The 24,076-nt window shown below is 46.1% G+C and overlaps 1 protein-coding gene across 1 annotated transcript in view; it reads right to left on the reverse strand.

The window, feature by feature from the left end:
* Positions 1-3,978: 3,978 nt before the first annotated feature.
* Positions 3,979-24,076, reverse strand: part of HMX2 (H6 family homeobox 2) — a 35,918-nt gene continuing 15,820 nt past the window's right edge. The window contains exons 2-3 of the mRNA XM_083505517.1: positions 6,267-6,559; positions 3,979-5,007 (exon numbers count right to left, since the gene is read on the reverse strand). Coding sequence (XP_083361643.1) covers positions 4,463-5,007; positions 6,267-6,559 — 838 coding nt within the window. The 3' untranslated portion in view covers positions 3,979-4,462. The remainder of the gene's footprint in view (positions 5,008-6,266; positions 6,560-24,076) is intronic.

The raw sequence follows: 24,076 nt of genomic DNA on the forward strand, positions 1-24,076 counted from the left end.
GAATCTGGGTCGTGGTCGTACGAGCACAGCAACTCTCATATAGGCCAGTGCTCCGTAGATCTCTCGCTTCCTCCATAAGCCCCCTGGTTTGATCTTCCCGTGTACACACCCGCGTCATCCCTGTATGCGGCAGCCCCGTCCACGACTCCATAGCAGTTGTGTAGCAGAAAACACACCGCTGCAAAACCTGCATCCAGCAGAGTGCCAAAATTTCTCTGCACGGGATTTTTTTTATATATAGGTTGTTTTCAGTTCGACTCCAAATTAAAAAGTTTTGCAGCTTTGGCTTTAAATGTGTGCACGTGTATGTATGAATACGTGAGAAAACTGGGGGGGAAGGGGAACCCGAGGCTTTTTAATTTTTTTCATTCCCACTTCTTGATTATTTACATCGCGTTTCCTTATACTATGGATTTCAACATATAGACGTGCATGCATCATACACACACACTTTTGTCCATGTGTAACTATCATGATTATATTGATAGAAAGGATTCCTACCGAACTATTGCTGGAACTGTTTTCAGTATGTGTATATAAATATCAGCTAAAATATTAGAATTTCATATCTAAAGCCAAGTAAGACACATGTATACCACATGAATTCAGAATACGAGCATTTGACTCTTCTTGCTAGGCTTTCCTGCTGTTCAATGCCTCTCGCTTTGAGGCAGCTTTCGAAATCCCTTCCTAATACCTTGAGTTCTTGGATTCTGACATATTTGCATAATCCTGTGTTCAGTACAAAGGACAATTCGCCTCTGAAAGGAAAGTCCAAGCGGTATCAGATGGAAATTAAACGCGCATGCTCTTAATAGCGAGAGCGATGATCATGAAAAAAATATTGTTGTAATAGCCCTGCCATTGATGCCTCGCGGTTGAATCGACGCAGAAGCAGCAAGTTGGGGATAGTTCCCGGATGGAGAAAGAAGATGCTGGGGAGATACTTGACGGCCCAAGGTTAATCAGTCTACCTCGCAGCTAAAGCAGATTGCAATGTATAGATCTCATTGTTTCCCTCCTTTTTAACCTGCTAAATCCTTATGTGTAGTCATGCTTGCAATTAAAGCAGATTAATTCCATCAACCGTTCACAGAAGGATTTCAGGTTAACACACACCACAGTTCTATGCAGGCTGGCTTTAGAAATAAGCCTCACTAAATTCAATGGCGCTTACTCCCAGGTCAGTGGGTATAGGATTGCAACCCTTTAAAAAGTGATGGAAACAACGAGATCTGTGCAATACTAACTCCTGGGGGCCGCTATGTCGTTGACTTAAGCTCGGCCATAGTTTCCTCTACTATCCTGCGGTGGCTGAACACGCTTCCATAGAAGAGCCAAACTGCCTCTGCCTCTTCGCTGTATCGCCACTGGCCTACAAAACACTTTTTAAATATCTCCTGGTGTGTTGGACCAGTTCCAAGGTTTGCAATAATGCACAGGATTGATTAGCAATACGATTTGCAATGCGAGGATAAGGATTGCATGGAAACACCAAATGCATCCATTGCTCTTCCCAAAACGATTTTTTGTTTTGTTTTGCTTCACTGCGTGCGATTGAGATGGGCGACGGATCTGAGTTATGCAAACCGAATATATGCAAACACCATGCACGTCTGTGATGCTATTGCTATGTGGGTGACAGAGAGGGGTCATTTAAAATCCAATAAACTTGTACTGAAATTCCACTTTAATTCGAATCATCTGTTTTGGGGTATGTTTTTACCGAGAAAGCTGTATTCGATATTAATGTATAGTGAGGCAAAACCGAAACATTCAAGGAAACTGAAAGTAGTAATAGTCTGAATTCAAGAGGCGGAAAAGATTGGAAGGGCACTAATTCTAAGTACTCCTACTGGAAACAGTCCTTGTTGGCAATATGAATAACACTTCATCACCACTGAGAGCCTGAAAAACAACTTCTTTTTTATTTACTTACAAATATTCACACACAACCTTGATCATAATGAAAACTTTTTAGAAATATCTCCCGTGCATTACAGTGGAACTTACGCGGTCAAGGATAAATAATGAATTTCCTAGGCTCTATCTAGATCTTTTGTTTGTTTAAAATAGAAGGACCAGGTTGCCCTAAATTCATTTTTTTCTGATATAAAAGGTCCGTGCATGCACTTAATAGGGAATTACCCTCGTTGGCTTTTGAGAAAATGGTTCAGATAAACAATTTCAAAAATATTATTTTCCGGGTATCCCGAGCTTATTTTTTACACGGGCCATATGGAGCGTTATCCCCCCCACCCAATTCTCCGTTTTAAAACATCGTAAATGTAATTTTAGCTGGATTGTGGTTACTTATTGCATTTTAAATAGTCTTCTCTATAAGATCCTGAGCGAACCAAGGAACAGGTGGCTGTGATAAACCACGTAACGGCGCCTGCAATTTAAATAACACTTGATGAAGTATTTACTTTTTGTTTAAACGATTCGCTTCCTCCTCTCGGCGCATCCGAGGCTGCAGGTGTTTTGCAGCGCTGGGGTGAACGCTCAGATCAATCACGGCTTGGTTATAATGTCACATTTCTATTTAAAAAGGAGCTGGCATGAGATCTTGGCATTTAACAGAATACACCTCAAACTAGGAAGAAAGCCCATTTCCGGAAACACTTGTCAGCTCCGATCGCTTAATAAAGGACGTTCATCTTCTTTTCAAATAACTATATACACGAGCCGCTTTGATCCGAATGCGTTTGACATTTGCAAGCTTTTACCCGGATCTGCAGTGTAGAAGCTTATATTTTCCATTCACTTTAATGAGGGGGAGGAGGAAGAGAAAGAGGAACGCGCCCCATCTGTGGTTTTACGATGGAGGGCACAGAAGTAGAAGTGGCGCTGCGGTTAATATCAATGAGCTGGATGCGAATCACGTAGCATGCCTCTAAACAGCGCAGATCCAAAGCCAGTTAAAACGATTTAAGCCAATTGGCACCTTAAGCGGAAAATCGGGCCGCTTTCAATGGATTTTTTTTCCTAAATAAGGATGCAGTCCAATACAGACTTACCTGGGAGTAAGTCTCACTGAACTCAGCGGACCTTTCTTTCGAGTCTCCCTCTTTTTCACCTCAGCAACTACTAAGAGTTTTGGGAGATGTGCTTAGACTCGGGATGGTAGGACAGCGACCCAGGGAACATTTTTGGGGCGGAAGTGAGAAGGGAAGGGAAGTTCCCCTGACGTGAACAGAACCCCCATTACAAATAAAAACCATTAGGATCGGGACTGCCTGCCTCTGCGTTTTACCTGTGTAAATTCAGTAACTACAGCTGGATTTAGTAGTAATGGACTGTGTAGCCTGAACTTTTTTTTTTTTTTTTAAAAAAAGGTGTGTGGAATATCGGTTCTTGATCGTTTGAGCCCATACAGAAATGGCTATTTATTAAATATCCCTAAATGACAATGGTGATCTTAAATAGTCTGAAAGAAGTTTAAAACTTCCTGCATGTCTTTCTCCTGACTTTAATCCTGATCCTAACAGCAGGAGGAAGTAAACCCCAGTCTTTTCAGTATGACCTATAAACAACGTGGAATGGCAGCGTTGTCAGCATGGCGAATATATCAATATTTCAGCTTTATTTTGATCAATGCTCCCCGTCTATTCTTGGATTTATTTCGCTGTGACATTAGCTACAGTTTTTGGACAGGAGCGCAGCTGGAGATGAATCGAGGTTTCCTGCGACCTCAACGAGAGAGAAGCCCCCATCGTTGCACGGATGAAACTTTCCTCTTTTTTCAAACTTCCAGCGAGAGGGGCCCAGAGGGCAGAACGCATCCAACTTTTCACACCTAAAACCCAAATACATGTATTTTATTTTATTTTTAGGGGCGGGGAGGTACGCCAACTGAAATACACAAGCAATCTGATCCATGTTACCAACGATGTTTAAAATGCTTTATTTTCTTTTAAAAATATGTACAGATCTGAAATACACTATTATTATTATTATTATTATTTATTTCCCGCAGATAGAATTAATACTCAGGGCAAAAAGGAACGGTGGGGGCGGGCGAGGGGAGACTCGAAAATGGCTGGCCACTCCAGCGCCCTGTTTTTATCCTACCTGCGCGCACACGCAGACAGAGCCGCGCGGTTCTTTCTAAAAGTGAGTTGATGTGTTGGGTTTCCTGTTCTGCTCGAGGTCGGAAAGTCACTTTGTTATTATGTCAGAAAAGGACACACTAAAGAAAATGGGTTATGGAGGGGGCTCGAGGGAGAGAGGGCTGGAAGTGACACATTCTCTAGGGCCGTCTAGAAAACAAGCAGAACAAAACTAACCCAGAGAGGATTCCCATAAATAAAATGGCCTGGGTTCCCCCCCTTAAAAAAAATCATAATAATGAATACACATGGTGTATTTCTTAACAATGCAAGAAGCACATTTCTCCTTTCCTATGAATAACAGGCGGGCGGGTGAAGAAAAGGTCGTGGGTGGAGACGGCGGCGTCAGTTCAATAGTCGATCTTGTTGTAGAGATTATAAAGAGGTAAGGCCGACAAATTGCTGCCTGGGTAGTATAAGGGAGCTGGGAAGGCGATGGATCTGGGAACCGGCACTCTGAGGAGGGAGTTGTCTCTGAAAACCAGGGGCATCCCCACGAGAGTCTGGGCTGAGGCGTGGGCCATGTTGGCCGCCTCCAGTTCCGCCGAGAGTTGCCGTTTCCATTTGTTCCTGCGGTTCTGAAACCAGGTTTTCACCTGGGTCTCTGTCAGCTGCAAGCTGGAGGCCAGGCAGGCGCGCTCCGAGCTGCTCAGGTAGCGCTTCATGTCGAAGGTGGACTCCAGCTGGTAGACCTGGCTCCGCGAGAAAACCGTGCGCGTTTTCTTCTTGGCCGAGCTCGCCTGCCGCTCCGCGCTGTCCCGCTGCCGCTCCGACGAAGCCGGCGAGCCCGGCCCGAAGTGCTTCTCTTTCTCTTCCTTGAAGTCCGGCTGGGACGGAGAAAGGAAAGGCGGCGTCCGGTCGGAACTGATCGCCGAGCCGTTCCCCTTCGGGTTGCCTTGGAGGGAGAAATTAAAAAAGGAAGGGGGGTGGAGATGCCTTTCGGATCAGATTGGCATGGCCATGTGTCCCTCCCCACAAACAAACACACACAGACACCACAACCCACCGACACCAATATACGAATCCCACCAAACACTAAACCCAGGGAGTCGGTTACTGCTTGTTCCAGAGCTCCAGTTCTTCCATATCTTCCTAAGAAAATATTTATCATCATTCTATAAACGAATTGCAACTGGAATTTATGAAGTCCTTTCAAGGTCAGGCAAAAACTTCAATGCACCTCACAGGAGAGCAGTCCTCCTTCGCATCGGTGCTGCGCTCACGAGTAAGTCTGTTTCCAAGTGCAGCCTTTACAATCCAGTTCATTCTCGGTTATAATTCTAAAAGCGCAACCTCATACTCGCCACCTCAAAACTAAGCCCCGCTGAGTTTAATGGGATTTACTCCCAGGTAAGTTATTCTATTTAGGAGTGCAGCTTAAAGCTGCCACCGTATTCATACTTTCTTTTGGGGGGGGGGAGTTTCTGTAAGCGCCACCGAATTCAATCTGAATTCTTGGTCAACGCGGTGCAAGGGCGTGCCGTGTTTTCAAATACGACCCTTTTCCTGCTGAATCGAGAGAACTTGACTTTTTATATCTTAACATTTCATACATTATGTATTCGGGAATCCTGCGAAAAACCTCCGGCTTCTCTTGCCTTTTTGTTGGGGTGAGTGCGGGGAGGGGGGGGGAGAGATCACCGTTATCCATCATAATAAAGAAGTGATCTCCCCAAAGACTGGACGGAAAAGGCATGATAAGATAATAACATGTCTCTTAAAAACGAAAGGGTCCCTTAATCTGTATGACATCCGAATTAAGCACGCACAAAAGGAAACAAATACAGATTTTAAAAACAACCAAAACAAATAGCATTGAGAGAGCTTGAAAACTGCACCCTATACATTGGCAGAAAAGCTCAAACCGCTGTTCGCCGGGCTTCCCACAACCTATTCCATCCCTGATGTCATCTAGGTTAATTTCGCCCGCTAAAAGCCCGGCGATCAGAAAGACTGCTGTTCAAATAAAACAGTGGTGACTTGCAAAGCTGTTTTTTTCAACACACACACACACACAACACGCTGCATTCTTCCTAATAACACGGTCCGCCAATATAATAAGATGCACCTACATATCATCCTTCCTAAATAGGAAGTAAAGGAAGGTTCGAATGGTTTTTCTTTTCTTTTCCTCCCCCTTGGTCCAGTACTTACTGAGACACGTGAAACTGATGGGTTGGTGGTGTTTGTGGCACGTTTCTTTAGGACCATGCGAGTCGGGGCAGAAGCAAGCGGGGTGTTTCCAGTTCTCATCCGGCTCCTCTTCTTCGGAGGATATGGAGAGGCTCCTCTTCCTGCTCGGCCAAGCGGAGGCGGAGGCTGCCTGCTTGGAGCTGGGCTCCCTGCCTCCTTCCGAGGTGCCGCTGCCTAGGATGGACTGGATGGTGAAAGTGGAGAGCGGAGGTGCTGCGGGACAACACTTGCTCGGGTCTTCTTTGTTGCTCATCCTGGGCTCATAAGAAACAAGAGAACAGCTCTCGCTTTAGAGGCGCGCTGGGGACAGGGGGTCTCGTCGGAGGGTGCGGGGGCTGCCTGGGGGGCTTGGCTACCTCGCCTGCCTTTGGGGGGACCAGTTTGGGGGGGTGTTTTTGGCGTGCCTTGGCAGGTTTTCCCTGAGCTTGCCGAGCCTGAATGCATGCTCCTTTCTCTCTCAGATCTCTATTGATCTCCAGGCGGCGGGGTGGCGTGGCTTCATTTGCATGGAGGTTACATCCGCCTCGGCCAATCACAGGCAGCCAGGCTGCCCCGGAAAGTTTCAAAATTCTAGAACGCTGTCAGCCGCCGACTTTGCAGGGCCACCGAAACCGACGTGATCGGATTGCCCCTTCTCGTCGAAACAGACAAAAAGGAAGCGGACCAGATTTATTATTATTATTATTATTATTATTATTATTATTATTATTATTATTATTAAACCCACGGTCTAGTCGGGGCTAAAAGTCCGCAGAGGTTTGATGTGTGTCCAATCCACCCTTCCAGCGTTGGCCCTTATCATTTATAACCCTTTAGGGTAAATCGAAGTTGCCTCAGTTTGTTGCCTTAAATAACGAAATGAGGCTTTGGGATGATCACACCGTTTAGCAATCTGATATGGGCGTTTGATTCGCGCCAACATTTTGCCAAGGTGTTAAGTAGCTGACAATGCCTGTATAAAATAAGTCCTGAGATCGGAGGCTGGGTTCTGAAGCACACTTGAATAATCTGAAACCAGCAGGGTTGACTTTCAGAGCAAACGGGTCCTAAACTATTCCCAGTGGTTCAGCAAGTGGCTAAGCAACTCTACCTTAGACGTCTCCTCTCCTACCAATAGGAGAGACAGAAGGGGAAAAGACGACGTTCCTAGTATATGGCTCATTGGGCTAGTACACAATATGTGTTTCCTAAAACAAAGTATTCTCCTCATGCAACAGTCCTCAGAGATTATATATACAGGTATATAATACACGCACACACGCCCCGCTGCACTTGTGTATTTGTGTTCATTCATTTCCAGTCTGGCTCTGCAAGCATTTGGGGCTCAGGCGGAAGGCTAAGAGGCTTGGCATTAAACAGCTTATGGAAAGAGATCTGGTATTTAAACCAGAAGGGCAGCATTCTAACAACGGATCCTTGGCGCTTTCATTATCTTCACTTTTTATCCCCCGCGCAGCCCCCGAAAAACCTTGTCTAGCAATGTCAATCGGGGAAGAAGAAGCGGGGGAGACACCCATGCATGGATGAAAGCCAATGTTTTCGCTTTGCTGTTTAAACCCTCAGCCCAACGGGACGGTCACTCATCTGCATCCCTTGGGAGAAGGGGGGCAGGATGGGGGGGGAGCCCCTGCTTTTCCACGGATGGGAGATTGCAAGCGAAATGAAAAGACTGCGCGCATTCAAGTTGTCTGGCGCCAAGCTGCCCAGGCAAGGAGCGCGCAGCAAAGCTGGCGGGGGCGCGGGGGGGGGGAGAGAGACCGCTTGCAATACAAGCTGAGAAATACCTTCCCATTCCCAAACTCATGCAGGTACATCCCTAATCTTCCCCATGGGATGTAATCCATCCCGATGGCGCAGGGTATATATAGATATATACGACGTATGTAACAATAAGCAATTATTTAGGCTTTCTGAGAGGATTGACATAAATGCCTTCCAATGATTGTAATACAATCGCCCCGCTTCCTCTGGGCTTGTACAGCTTTGATCGCACTCAAAAAGTGGGTGGAGGGGTGGGGGAGGGAGAGGGAGAGAATCGTTCTCTCCAAAAGTTTTCAGAAACTTTCCTTTGGAGGGGGGGACGGGCTGAGGAAAAAAAACCAGAAACGAAACGAGAGTCGTCCACTGTTTGCTGGGAAAGCCATCCAATCGCATTGGGAAGGCACGTGAAGGCAGGTGTCTTAATGAAAAGAGCACGTTCATAATGCAACATTTGCCTGTTTTAATGATTTACGCAAGACGCCGCCGTGGAGCAAGAGCCGGTTGTCTGCTTCCCGTGCTTTATCTGCGTGAGATTCACCAGCTCAGGAGGAAGAAGCGAGCAAAAGCGATGTCAATGTTGCCAGTAGTTGAAAGGGCAATTTATATTTTCGATGAAGCAGATCCAAAGCGGTTGGTTCCCGAATGCCCCAGCCACCGTCGACATCTTCGAACCGCTTATTCCTCAAGTTCCCTGCTTGGGGATTGTCAAACATAGTGTGAAAACAGCACTGCCGTTCCTTTTTATTTTATTTGGAAAAGTGGGTCCTGCAACAAAGTGTTGCAAATGTATTCTCACCTCCGAAGGGCAAGTGCTTCTGTTCAGACTGCCAGCCAGCCAGCGGAGCCCTTCACCAGGAGGCCGTTTCAGTTCTCCCTATCTGAACCCATCTGCGCGCCCGCGTGCGTCTTTTCCTCCGTTTGCATCTGACTCAACATTTCGTGACTCCGGAACATGTTGAGACTTGTAGTTTTGAAGGGGGTACATCTATCAACTATCTCCCGCAAGGCTGCCCCGGTTCCCCGAGCATGAGGGCATGTCTCTGATTCTCAGTGTCCACTGTTGGCCCCTTTTGCCCTCGCCAACCGCGTTCGCTCTTAGAGGAAGTTTTGCTATTCTTTTGGAACGTACCAGGGCAGAGTGAGAAGGAAGGAAGATTACTGAGTTTGGTGTGGAACGTGATTTATAGTAGCCACGGATTCAGTTCGGCAGGATTCGAACCGCATCACCTGCAACAGCGAAGCGGGGCAAATTTCGATCTGCTGAATTTTGAAACCGTGCTGCATAACAGAATGGGTTTTACAATGAGTAAATAATGAGCGCACGAACAGTTACTATTCACCACATGAAATCCCCAAAGTTGGGGGGAAACGATATTCCCTTTCAAACAGGTTTACTGGATTGCACGCTGGGTCAAAAGGCGGAAGGTCTGGGTTCAAATGCCTCTCTGCATAAGCTTTGCATATTGGAAGCGATGGCCAAGTTTTTTCAGTGCTCATTGTCTAAATAAGCGGTATTGGGGGTTATGGGCACACTCCAGACTGTGGAAGTCCTTGCTATCAATTCCAGTTGTGTGTGGGTTATTTATGATTACAGAGTGACGATAGGTCACTCTTCACATGCTCAAAGGAACTGTTTCAAGACTAGGCACTGTCAACAGATTTTGGGGATGATCTCAACATTTTACATTCATAAGTACTGCAGAAGGTCCATATTTATGGTTTATGTGCAATGTAAGATAGAATTACATTCAGGATGGTTTTACCCCTTCCGACTCCTAACGTTGCTCTGGGGTTCAGGATATCCTCCCACATTTCTCATTGGGTCATTGTTTGCGTTGGTGACTGGTGCGGTTATGATCCTGACATGTCCGACCTATGCTGCTCCAGCCCTTTGGAGGCTCCATAATGATCTTTGGGACAACTTAGCCATGTCTACCCAGAAGTAAGTCCCACTGAACTTGAATGGGGCTTACTCCCAGGGGGCTAGGCTCGGCAATCCTCTCTAGACTCAGATCTGCGCCAGGGCTCAGTTCTGAAAAGGTGACGCAGCAAGGAATGCAAGGGCGCCTCTGAGCGTGTGCAGTACGCCTTTTGCGTCGCAAGCCCGCGCTTAGCTGGGATCCGAGGAAGTGGAGAAGGGATCCCAGAGCGGAATTCGATTTCCAGCGGGACTGACTCCCACTCCACCGCTGCTGCCACTTCTGCTCTTACAAGATGAGTCCTGGAACAATGGACGCTGATGGTGCGTCAATCCTCCGAGGTTCAAGACTAGGCTTCCGTCATAGTGTCCACCCCTCTTCTGCCCAGACCCAACTCGGAGAAAGGGGGAGAGCAGAGCCCTGGAAGCGTTTTTTGTGTGGCGTGGGAGATGAGACCTGAGAGTCAACGTCTTCCCTTCTCCTTCGGTCCTCTTTCAGGTCTGGGTTCCCCCTCTTCCCCCCGATGGGCTTTCTTAATGGGCTGATTATCCCCTTCCTCTCTCTCCCCCAAAATACATAATGAGAGATAAAAGCAAGATTCCGATCAATACAGACAAATGTCAAGACGTTTCCAAATGACATTTTCATTAACTCCCAGCCCCCGTGTTAGGCCTCGGCATATTGAATCAAGTGCTTATAAAATAATTAGGGATAGCGAGATGACGAGCGAGCCGCGGCACGATCATTCACTCCCCTTAACTACTTTGGATAGACTCATTAAGGGGCTAATTGATTAGGGAAAGTGGCCCGGCTCCTCCCCTCCTCGTGCGGGGCAGGTGCTGTCCTGGTTTACCGCATTAACCTTTTCAGTGCTTTTCAACAGGCTCCAGACACATTACAAATGGTCAGCTTTAATCATGATGTCAGCTCATTAACCCGGAAAGACCCCGCACTGAAACACAATGTAAGGGATCGTCCTTCACTCAGCTCCGCAGCCGGCCCAGGCTGCTCCCTCCAAAGCCTGCCCGGAGAGAAGGGGCCGGGAAGAGAGAGAGAGAGAGAGAGAGAGAGAGAGAGAGAGAGAGAGAGAGAGAGAGCCGCTTCTCTCCAGCTCCTTTGCAGAACGAGCCTCCCGGTTTTGTGACATCACACTATCTTAGGCCATCGATCCGGAATAATTTACCAACCTGCATGCCTTATCCGCTGTCACTAAACGCGCGTTATGTAGACAGATGCGTAAAGTGGGAGACCTTTCTATGGACAATATCACCCTTTACAACCATTCTCTGGATTAAAGGTTGCCACGTTGTACTCTCTCTCTCTCTCTCTCTCTCTCTCTCTCTCTCTCTCTCTCTCTCTCTCTCTCTCTCTCTCACACACACACACACACACACACACAAGCCTATAAAGCTGTATAACAGGTAGCAGTTTTACAGGTGAAGCTCCCACCTACTTAACGTGCCTGCAACCCTAAACCAGGATTGCTCAGCAGTAAGACCCATTGAATACAGTAGGACTTTATTCTGAGTAAACATGCATAGGCTTTGCGCTGTACATTTCAGCCTCCCTTGCTGCTCTTAAAGGCATAGAAACCCAGCCAGGGGAAAAAATTGGCAAGACTTTGCCGGCTTATAAATATAACTGGGTGGATAGCAGGATTTGCTCTAATTGTGAGTTTCCCAATGTGAGGGAGGACTAAAGTGTACTTGGGCACATCTACCACTAACCCTCCTGTTCCAGAACCAGATTTGATAAGGAGCAAATAATTAAAAGGTCTGAATAGTCAATAATCACCCACTGGGCCTTTTGCTGGCAGTCACCTATACAGATTAGAATCTCCACTGGATTTAAGGAGCAGAGGGATATGCCATTATTTACCTTGCCTGCAAGCAAAGACAGAAATAGGACCTGGAAGACTAGTGGCACCTAACAGGGCTAGTTCAGTAGTAACTCAAGGGCCTTAAGGAAGAAGTAAGTGATCTGGGGCATGTGTATCCCCTGTCATGAGGCTGTAGATGGAATATCCCTTTCCAACCCAAACCGGTGCAAAAACTGAGTTGTCAACCTTAAACCAAAAGAGATTCTACCAGCTGCTCTTGTCCCTCTGCCCTGAGACAGATTGTTATCCTGCACAGATTGTTAATAGCTATGTTCTCAGATTTTTCTTTGAAAATGTGCTAGGATGATTCTGCTCTCTTAGTAGCATGTTTGCATGCTGAAGTTCTCTATGCAATCCTGTGCAGACTTAACACAAGAGTAAATCCCACTGAATACTGAATTCAAGGTACTGATGTTGACTTATAAAGACCATAACGACTTTGTGCCCAAAGACTTAAAAGAGTGTGTCTTCATGCTAACTGGGGCCCTCAGCTCTGCAAAAGAAGATTTTATCATGGCATCGCTGACGAGTGTTGGCCTGGTGGCTGGAGTTGGGGCTATCTTCGTGGTGGTCCATGTTTGTGGAACTCCCTTCCCTTAGAAGCGTGTCAACCATCCTCATTGTGAAGGGCTTGCCATCAGTTCAAGACACATTTATTTATTCCACCAGGCATTTGAGGCAGGTGGATATTTCTACTGGGGCACATGTACTCATGGTTACTGCTGTACTCGTATGATGAGTTACAAATTTGGGTCCAAAAACATGTGTTCTTGAAGTCTGATAGTGTCTCTTGCTTGCCTAGATAGAGGCTTAATTAGGTGTGAAAATGTGTAGAATCCAGCCAACTCATTGTTCCATCTACTTTGCCTCTGGACCCACTTACTCCTAGACTGTGGTCCTCAGGCTGAAAGAGTTTCCCTACCTGTGTTCTACATGTTTTAACAAATATTTCTTTAATCATGCTTTGAACCCATTTACTTGAGAAACAAGTAAGATTGACAAACCCATAATTTTCTAGGGTGGGTATTTGTCCAACATATTTTGCAATAAAGACTAATGTAGATAACTAACTATCCTGCCTTGCAATCTCCCTGTACTTCTTAAGTGACCCTTTCACGCCTTTGTCATATAATGGTCCTACCTTATCTGGTTTCCTATTACTAATGTAAAAAAGAAAAGGGGTGGGAAGCTCATTTGTAAGGGGCAGTATCCATTACACTTATTCCATCAGTGCAAGGATTTACATTTGCACAACAGAACTTCCTCCCACTCACATGCCCCACAGACTCCCCAAATCTGCTCCAGAGGATTAGGAGAACCCCGAAAAACAGAATAAGGGATGCAGGAGAGCAAAAAAAATCCCAGTGTGCAAGCATGAATCCTTGCACTGACGGAACAAGTTCCTTTGCACAGCTCTGGCTATAACTCATTATGTTTGGCGACATCCATCTCATTTTTTGTTCTGCAGGCTCTTTGTTTATGTGTGTACAGTAAGCCCACAACATGCACAGGGGTTACAATTTGGGGATGACGCCTAAAACCATAACTGTGTATAGTCAAAAGACACTTGAGGCAGTGGAATGTGAAATCGCCAAATTCATTTTCTCTGGATGCCCACCCCCTTTTTACTTTAAAACAAAAACAACAAAAATCCAAGTGCGTAAAGCTGAAGGGGCATAAGTTAAATAAGTGTAAGTTGTAGGCTTACTACATTATCTTATTATTGAGAGTTTGTGCTCCTTCCAATTCTTCTCATCTGGGAAAAAATTCCCTTTTTTAAAAAAAAAGAAAACCTTCTTGCCTCTCAACGTTTCCATTGCCCTCCTTATTAACAGCATTGACATCCTAATGATCTTAGGTTGCCATCCTATGCACATTTATCTGGGAGTAAGTCCTATTGATGTCCCAGGGGTTGAGAACACATGTATAGGATTGCACTTTTAGTCTGTGCTATACATTGTGCCTGAGCTTCTGTTTTAGTGGTTTTAAATAACCTTCAAGCTTCCTGAAGGGATTTGACCCTGCTGACCCTCCCTTTCAAATTCCTTTTAATGAATCCCCTCATTTCCTCTTTTGAAATGAAATGTGACTGTGTTGGACTTTGTGGGCAAGTTTCCACTCCTGTATATGTTGCATTTAATAGCACTGTGGTCACCGTTCCCAAATGGCTTGACAATACTTCCATCAAATCCTGGAAACCACTCAGGAATCACTTCTTTCTTCATCATAACCCAATTATTCATTTCCCTAGTTAATGTGAGGGTAGATGAAATCACTCATTAGTACAATTTTTCCCCACCTCTGGTTGCCTTCTTGGTTTCTTTCTTAAATTTCAAGATAACCCTTAGAGTAGATAACCCCTTATTACACGTTTGGGCCTAGTATTTTCCCCACCAACATGGTTCTCTGGTGGGGGTGAAAGTTCCTCAAGATTATTTCTAGCTTGTTAAGAGTCTATGCTAGGTTCAAGAACCTATTTGGGCTTGTGAGCACATCTGCAAACTGGAGACATTGTCTTGGGCTATACACGCACTTGCAAACACACAGCAAACAAGCACCCACCACAAGCAACCCTGATTGACTACAACAGAATACTTGTTTCAAGCCTATTTTCAGCAGGGGAAGGGGACTCTGTTAGCAGCACAGAAGGCCACTGTGGGTGCACGTGTACCCACAGGCATAACATTGTGGATTCTTGCTCTAGCCTCTATTTGAACTTCAAGGCAACAGCACCTCCAACATGTTCTTCCCTTTCCTTTCCATAGGAGCCAATTCCTAGGGGTCAAGGCTGAGCCCTCACAAAAGTTGATGGGCGTTGCCATTCAAATAGTGTCCATACACCGTGTCATGAGATCGATTATGCAGGGCAGGGCTTACTGCCCCCCAATATTTTATTCAAGTTGAACCCCTGTTTCTTTCTATATATGCTGCATCAGAATACAGTACAATGATAGCCCACTGATTTCCAGTTCTGCGCCATTTTTCTGATATGTGCATGTTCTGTTGGGAGGAGTCATTATTCAATAGCAAAGCACATACTCGCTCTACAATGCAGAACACTATCCGATTCAATCCCCAGAGTTCCCAGCTCCAGAATTTCTGAGAGAAGGAAAGACCTTCTCCTAAAGCCATAGAAAGCTATCCTATGAGAAAAGTCCTCAGTTCCAGACTGCCTTTGGCCTCTGCTGCCTGGGAGGAAAAGTTGGCACCTCTGAAAATTGAGGGGGTGAGGTGTATTTTCATAGTTCAGTGATACAGACCATAATCAGCACACAGGAAGTCTCAGGGTCACTTCATGCCCTATCCCAACCAAGATTATTCTGTTCAGGGCCAGGCTACCATTAGGTAGATGGAACGGCTTCAGACAGTTGGTTTTCAATGTCATGAAAGGGCAGCAAATTGTTAATTATGTATTATTGGTATGTTTACTGCCAGGGAACAGGAGAGATGTGTCTGGGATTTTCTGTCTGAGAGGCTGTAACAAACTTTATCTTCTGATATAGATCAACAGTGTCTTCTGATCAGACCACTCCTCTGGTCTGCAACAGACAGATTTCCTGTCTTTTATTTCCCAATAAGGTTTCCAAGGTTGTTGTTGTTTTTTAATGGGCCAGCTAGTCAGAACTGTCTCTAGCCCTTTTGTAATGTAAGCTCAGGGTCATTAGGGCAGCGCAGTTAGCCTTTAAATAAATTTTTGACAGGCCCAGATATCACAAAACAGCCTCCCTCTGTCAGAGGCAGGCCGCTTCTGGTCTCTACTTTTCATAAACAAGTGAAGCTTTGTTTTTATCATTTTGCCCTGCTGATTTAGAACCATGTATTCCGCAATGAACTCTGCACATGCTCTGAATTACAAGTCTGGGGAAGCACATAAAATTCAAGCTAGCTAAGTTAGATTGGCTTTTTGATTTCATTTAAAATCTCTGTGTGTGATTTGTTGCCTTCCTGTTCCTTTTTTATTCCTGTTTTCCCTTTCCCCCAATAAAAATCTTTTAAAAAATATACTTCAACATTTGGCTTCCTTGGCTTTAAAAGCAATTCTCTGGTATTTCTCACTAGGATCTTCCCCACATGATAGACTGCACAGGGGTTAAGCTACCCCTTATGTTCTAAGGGCATTTCACAAGGTTTTGCTCAGGCCTGTGTGCTTTGGGCTAAGTGGAAATAAATCCAAAGCCCCTCTCTTTATTTTTTCCTGGAGCTGGGCTGAAAAGAGAAGTCATTGGCAGAAGGCCTCAGAAGCTTCCTAAACAGCTAAACAGACCAGACTTTTCCTACTGGTGGCCCCCCTTTTATATAAGGTCTCCCCCCATACATACTTTTGATATGCTGCCTTAAGTCAGGTTGAATGTCGTGACACATTCAAGCCCTTAGGGTATGTTAGAAGGGTTCAGCCTAACTGGTAGAACTCTATCAATTGGGGGGGGGGGACAACCCTTATATCAAAGCAGGATCCACCAGAATGGCTCCCTGTTTCTTGGTGCAGCCTCCTCCAGCCAGTGCTGCATGGAATTCTGTCTTCTTCCTCCTCCTTGGTCCCATAACACCTTTAGATTTCAAAAGGGACATATTTTTTTCTGCGACATTATGCCTCTCCATCTTCTTCGCAACAACCCAAATCTCCAGTTTGTCAATAGATTTGCATCTAGTTTGCCAGCCACCAGGCTGGTTTGCAGAAGCTAATCTAGGAATTTCTTCTCTGGTACAGTTCTGCAGGTTGTATTTTCCCTCCATATCTCTCTGGTACCCTAGATCTATGACAATAATAAGCTAGATAGGATGAGGAACCTTTGGCTAACAGGCCAATCTGCAGGTGAGCAGAGGGCTCAATCCTGCTTGGTGCTGCTAGCGAAGCATGTTCTTTCCACCCTCACCTCAAGGTCAACATTTACAGATGGCGAGACCACCCATGATCAGTCTGGTTGGATGAATGGTTTGACTCAGTGCAAAGCAGTGAGACTCCTGATCCACCTACCTCAGTACTGTCAGCATGGGCAGGCAGTGGCGTTCCAGGCAGCGGTCTCTCTGGGCCCTGCTTTGTGATGCTAAGGATTGAACCCAGGACCACTTGTATGCAATGTGTGTGCTCTGTCACTGAGCAGCAAACAACTGGTATTATCTCACCCTGTGCAGGTGTCAGTGGAGTCTCGTCCATTCTATTCCACAATCTTGTGGGTGGGTGAGGGAGTTGTAGAGTAAGCTGGGGGGGTGGGCCTAAGGTTCTCCCATAGATCTGGAAGTGTATAGGGCCCTGTGTTAACAGTCCTCTTGCAGTTTTAAGACTACCTGATTCAGGCTGCAATCCTAGTCATATTGCAGAGCGATCCTCATTGAATTCAGTGCAATGGTCCATGTGCAATTATTGTGGCATGAATTCGCACTAGAAATTGCGACAGCAGGGACCCCTTTTGGAACAAGGCGGAACATTTAAATGATATACAGTCGTACCTTGGTTGTCGAATGCCCTGGAACTCATACGTTTTGGCTCCCGAACGCTGCAAACCCAGAAGTGACTGTTCCAATTTGCGAACGTTCTTCCGCAGCTTTTGATTCACTGCAGGAGCTTCCTGCAGCCAATCAGAAGCCGTGATTTGGTTTTCAAATGTTTTGGAAGTCAAATGGACTTTTGGACAGATTCCATTCGACTTCCAATATCTAAGTGTCCACTGTTTCTTTGCAGAGGAGGAGGATAGGGAGAGAACCAGAACAAGTGAAGGGTGCCCAACTTTTCTCTTACTAGAGGGGCAGCTGTGGCATCAGGGATCCCTTCTGAACCAGATGTTTTCCACAATTACAGGTACTAAGTGTAAAACAGTGGTGCCTAAGTGTCCACAAGACTTTTGTAAGGGAGGAGGATGGGGAGAAAACCTGAACTTCGACATGCCTCCTTGACCACACCCCGTCAGACATTACTGCAATCAAACCAGCAGTTCATGTTTTGCCGATAGGCACATGAAGGGGCTGTGAGTCACAGAGCTTTCCTATAAAATTTGCTAGAGAGAACTCTGTGAGATCACTTTTTGGGTCTGCCTTGGCAGGAAGCTGTAACTACTGCCTGGACAGTCTCTTCTTTCTTCATCATGCTTCCAAGCTGACCATACGTGCGTGTCTGAGTTCCGCAGTTCAGACACCATTTCTGAGCTAACATTTTGTGCTTTTGTAACTTACATAGTAGTTATAAACCTGTCTTCATTTTGCTACCGGAATCGCTGCTTCAATTACATATGTAAGTAAATGCTGCTTTTATTTCTTCACAACACAATATGTGTGTGATTGTTGTTTTTAAAGAGGGGAAAAAGGAAAATCCAGTCTGCCTTAAAGCATCCTGGATTATTGCTTATGCAGGGTTCAAACTGCAGAGGATGGTACTTTGTTGATCTCATTCACATGAGCAAGGAAAGATAAATAATATATCCGCTCCTAGTGTCTAAATCCAGTCCTACAAATGTGACTTCTTAGTAGCCTCACTAGGTCTATGGGACACCAGCCACCACTGGGACTCCTGTGGATCCAGGAAAGGAAAGGGGCAAACAGATGCTGGTAGACCCTCCCTCCCTCCATTTCTAGGGATGTGTTTCTTTACACTAGACTTTCCCATTCAGCTGAAGCTGAGCATAATGACCTAGAACCCATAACTTTTTTAGGCTGTGAGGAACAGCTGCAAGCTCAAGAGACTGCAAGCCTGATACTCACTACTTGCTGGTGCTTGCTTCTGCATAAACCTTGCTCTGACTGTCCTGCAAAAGTCTCTCCTTACCAGAAGATCAGACCCTTCTCTTAATTCTACCACCCTCCCAGGCACACTTGGTGGGGATGCAGAACATGGCCTTCTTGGTGGCTGCTCCCAGACTTTGGAATTCCCTTCCTAGAGAAATGGACTGGCTCCCTCCTTGTTGTCCTTCAACTGGTAGGTGAAGACTTTCTCATTCCAACATGCTTTTGGGAACTGACAGCTTCTGATGAAAAGGCCTGGTGACATGCTGCTTTTTATTGTAATTGTATAGTTTTAATTATTGTTTTCAGTGGTTCTTATTTTTATCTGTAAGCCACATTCAGTCTTGTCAGGGAAAAGGGTAGTAAGTAAGTAAGTAAGTAAATAAATAAATAAGGCAAGCAGGCAGACAGGCCTGGGAGGGAGCCAGCCAGTCCATTGGCTCCTTCTGATTTGCTGAGTTAAAGTGAGGCATATGCTCCTGCAGGTCAGGAAAAGCCCTGGGTGAAATGGTGATATATTGGGCCTGGCGAAGAGGTGGAGGAGAATTTACAACCAGGGCAGACAGGGCGTGAAATCTGCCCTGTCAGAGCTAAATGGGTGCATTTTATACACACCCGTTTCGGCCTAAAGTTGTTAAATGGCCACATCTGTCAGGAAGGGGGAGGCGGGGAGAAAGGAGAGAAGGAACAGCAGATATTACAATCGAAGAGGCTTTTGTTGACGTCCCTGAACAGACACCTAGAAAGCCTCATCTTCACCCAACAACCATTTTACTATATGGATTTTTAATTTTTTTGCTTTGTTTTGTTTTGGGGGTCGCCTTTGCTTCCCACCCCCAGAGCGGAAGCATCTCCTGCAGCCTTTTGACGAGGACTCTCCACTGATCAATAGCAGGAGCCAAAGCCATAGGAGCAAGATGATGACACTGAGGCTTATGGCTCTGTGAATTGTGATTTCCCTGGAGGCCCGAGTGCCTCCTTCTTTCCCTCAGCTCTGGGGCAGCAGTGGCTAGGGGCTTCTGAGCAGAGGGGTTCCGGGGCTAATGCTTGTCTGCTTAATGGTCAAAAGTCTGTCTGCACCCAAACAGTGGGGCTGGGGAGGATGTTCAGGATGAGCACGAGGATTTATTCCACACATTACAGAACTTAGCCTTGGGGGGGGGGGGAGGACATTCCCTGGTGGGCTGGGAGACTTCTTCCCCCTGCCTTTGTCCTGTGGTAGCACATGGCTTCCCCCAAAGAATCATGGGAATGGTAGTTTACCCCTCACAGAACTACAGCTCCAAGCACCCTTAACAAACTGCAGGTCCCATTCTTGTAGGGATGTGCACAGAAACTAGGAGATATTATGATTCCTTACATACGTTTGTGAATTTAGCAAAGTACACCCCTTTTGCGACTACAGCCTTTTTGACGAAGCTGTCCAGAATGTGTGGGTACAGCCTCGATTTTCCTGGTGTTCTCCCCTTTTATCCCTCTCAAAACAATCATAGAACAAAAACAGTCTTCTCAGAATAAAATAGAGTTTCCTCACAGTTCACATACAGTAGCAATTTGGAGGGAGGCTTAGGTTGCAGTTACGTGTGGGTGGGTGATGGAGTCTGAATCTTTTGACCTCAAACTCAACAAGTCACTCCAACTCTCTAGCGATGCAGTAGTAGTAGATGCATGATGGTGGTTAGCAAGCAAGATGGACTAAGAGATAGAGATGAGGACATAACCAGCCCTTTTATAAAAATTATGCCCATCTCTACCTGGCCGCACTCAGGGGGAGGTGGCTCCTGCAGGGCTGACAGGAAGTCCTCTCTATTGCATCTACATTTTGCTGAGTGCCCATTCTAGCCAACAGGAAATGTTGGACTTGGCTGCTCTTTCAGGATACCCCACAATTCTTGGGGCAAAGTTGTGTGCCTCAAATGTATGGCGTGCTGCATTTCCCAGAATCCTTTCCTGGTTTGGTTGTTTGGTCTCCCTCTCAGGTCTGAAGAAGGCACAGGATGCTACAGGCATGCTAAACCTAAACGCAACGGGGCCGTGGGGGCAAATCTTTAGGGCAGACGTCCAGGGACCAGGGTCCCACTCAGCAGAGCGAGCAAGAGCGCCCCCCAACGCAGCATCGCTGACTTACCATATTTTAAAGTAAGGGAGTATAATGCGCATTACATACTAATTGAAGCGTGTGTGTGTTCTATAAGACTATTAATGGCCGAACAGCACCACAGCCTAGAATGAAAAGGAGCTCTAGAACGTTAAAGGCTGTTTCTTGTCTGAGTCCCCCACCCGCATCTAACTTAAGACCGTGTGAGTATATTCCAGGTTTCCATGGACCCCTTTTCCAGCTCTTAAAACGCACACACATGCACACTAAACAGGAAGCAACTAGCAAAGGAAGAACACCCCCCCCCCCAAGGCAGAAGGGGACACTTAGGAGTCGAGATCTGCAGATTAGACGCTGGTTCAGTTCTTCAAGTGGCCCCGAGCAAGCTTTCAAAGGTTCCCTAATAAAAATTGATCTCCCCAGCTTTTGCGGCGCTTGGAAAATAGGCTTGTTGAGAGCCTGTAATATCGGGAGCAGGTCCCCCCCCCCTTTGAAATGACAGATGAAGTCATAAACAAGTTTGATCTCCGAATCAAGCTTCGATAAATATTAAACACAGTCTTCCCCCCCCCGCGCCCCTCTTTTTGCCACGTGTGGATTATGATATATGGAGCGTCCAAACTTTAAAATAAGGAAATACCAGAGAAAATGATCTCAATAAATTTTCTAAGTATAAACGTTGATTATGTTTCGATTTTCATTCAAGAGGCTATGCTGCCCGTTTTTTGGTGCAAATGACATCTCGCAATAGGCTTGTGCGGGGAGCGAGGGGGGGGGAGAGGGATGGGTGAAGCGAGGAAGGCTCCCTATTTTGAAAAGAGAGAGGTAGGCGGGGGAGAGAGAGAGCGAGAGAGCGAAAACAGGAGAGCGAGCAGGAGGGGGGAAGAGGGAGAGGGAGAGGGAGAGAGAGAGAGAGAGAGAGAGAGAGAGAGAGAGAGCGCCTTAGCGGTGTACAATTTATGTAATCTGTGGCTAGAAAATGAATTGTGTAATTTATTGGAAAACAGAAAAGTCAGGCAGATTGGATCAGCATAGCCTATCCGAGGCTCCCCTATCCATCAAGTTCCAATTAACAACCTAACCAGAGAGCTTTAATGTGTTTCCAATCTAGTGGCCTGATAGACTCATCAATTCCTCGGGGAGAAATTAAGAAAATCGACCGCCCCTTGGCGTTGTAGTGTCATTCCTTTCTGCAACTATATGTCAAATTAAAAACACAATTAAAATTTAAACTGTTTCAATCAGAGGGTGCCCCGCAACCTATGTTTCACTTAATAGAACTTTGATGAAAATCTGATGCTTCCACTCCATCATGAAAGCGACTCGAGTTTAGGAGAGCGAGAGATCCCTCAGATTTATTTTAAACAGGAGGCTGGAGCAGAGACCAGGCGACCCAACCTGAGCGATATAAGCGAGCAGAGGACGACGCAGCGCACAGCGACGCTGGCGAAAGGCGCCCTCGCTTATTTGCCCCCCTCCCACTCGCGATCCTGCCATTTTCGACTGTGGATTACCTAAACCCGCAATAACTACGCTGCGCGGGTGCGCTCCCAGTTGTAGCTGGACTAGCTCACGTCCTCCCTGACCATTGGTCATGCTGGTTGGAACCAATGAGAGTTGGAGCCCGTGCAACAGAGGGCCACGCTTTCCCATCCCTAAGCTACAGCGAGACACTTTGAATCGGATCAGGGATGACAACTTGCATAAAATATTGGGGGGGGGCAGGTAAGCCCCGCTCGCATTATTGCTCACATGACGCGGCACACACACCACCTGAATAGCAATGTGCAAGTGCGTAAACCGACTGCGCAGTGTTGTATTGACCTTCCTATATAAGGCTGAATCTAATACAGATTTACTAAACCCCGTTGAGTTCAATGGGGATTAGTTCGGAGCAGAAATGGATAGGATAGCACTGCTGCGCAACAGACCCAAAAGCAAGCTATGACTGTCTTCATCCGCCTTTTTCCAGCTTTTCAGTCCAGTTATCTTTTATCAACAATCCACATGAAATCGACATTACTCTGCTTCCCTAAACTCGATTTTTGTTGAGGGGCAAGGAGCAGAGGTTCACGTTTGGCCAGATGCAAAAGAATCTGGGTTGAGACAAACAGGCGATCCAGTCATTTCTCGTCATATGCGGTGCCCAAATGCTATCACAAAGATGGGGAGAGAGAGAGGGCTTTTGTACTTTTAATAGCTACACCTGCTGAAATTCCCTCTTCTACACAACTATTAAAGGTGTAGGAGCCCCTGTCTTGTTTTGCGTCTGGCCACTTTCAGCCATTCTCATGGAGACAACCTTTAGTCTGGGCCAAAGAACAGACAGATTGCCTATTTGGGGGACGATCATTTTAAAAGCATCGCTCGGATCCAAAGGTCTTTTTATTACAACGCCCTCAGCACTTAAACCATTTTTTTCCCTCCCGCACGGCTTCCACAGCTTCTATTCCAGTCCTATTAACATTCACATTTTAAGATCCATAATTAATGGAGCCATCGATTAATCGCCCCTATTTTCAGTTTCATCCCCATTTTTCTCCTCCGACCTCCCCCCCACTCGTCTCAATGAGGTTAAAAGCACAGAAATAGAGGGAGCGGTTTCTGTTGGGGACAAAGGGGAATTGCCAGAGATGGATCGGGAAGAAACTGGACTGATTCGCACCACTCAGGGAGGGAAGAATTTGAAACCTCCGCGCACCACCTTAAAGGGACACGTTTCTATGTGGCATCATCCCCAAAGGTTTGCCAAGCCCCAGTCAAGCAAGACATCTATGCGTGCCTCTTCATAGCATCTATTCCAGACGAGGTCTTTTCAAAAGCCAGCTGAGAGCTTGCTTGGAGAGCCGGGTTCGAGGATCCAGAGAGCAGCAGAACTAAAAAGGGTCGTCTCTTTTCCTCGCACTTTTTCTGCTTTCTGCTCAAATTAGCCACATTACCCGATGCGGCGCCCTCCCCATATATTACAGTATTGGACTACAATTCCCACCATCCCTGACTATTGAGCAGCATTGGGAGAGCGCCGCGTTAGCTACCTCTGCAATAGCCCAGTTGGTTAGAGTGTGGCGCTGATAATGCCAAAGTTATGGATTTGATCCCCTATGGGTACATATTCCTGCATTGCATGGGGGTTGGACAGATCAGGGTTTCCCAGACTTGGGTCTCCAGTTGTTGATTTTTTGTACTACAATGCCGATCATCCCTTGCCAGCAAGACCAATGGTCAGGGATGATGGGAACTGTACTCCAAAAGCAGCTGGAGACTCAGGTTTGGGAAACCGTGAACTAGATAATCCACGGGGTCCCTTTCCAACTCTATAAATCTGTTACTAGGCTGATAGACCGTGGCTGCCTATAGTCTCCCAGAGGCCATTCTTCTGTACTTCTATTAAAGTGGCAGG

This window comes from Podarcis liolepis (assembly GCF_965112155.1).
Source record: "Podarcis liolepis genome assembly, chromosome: 5".
Lineage (NCBI taxonomy): Eukaryota > Metazoa > Chordata > Lepidosauria > Squamata > Lacertidae > Podarcis > Podarcis liolepis.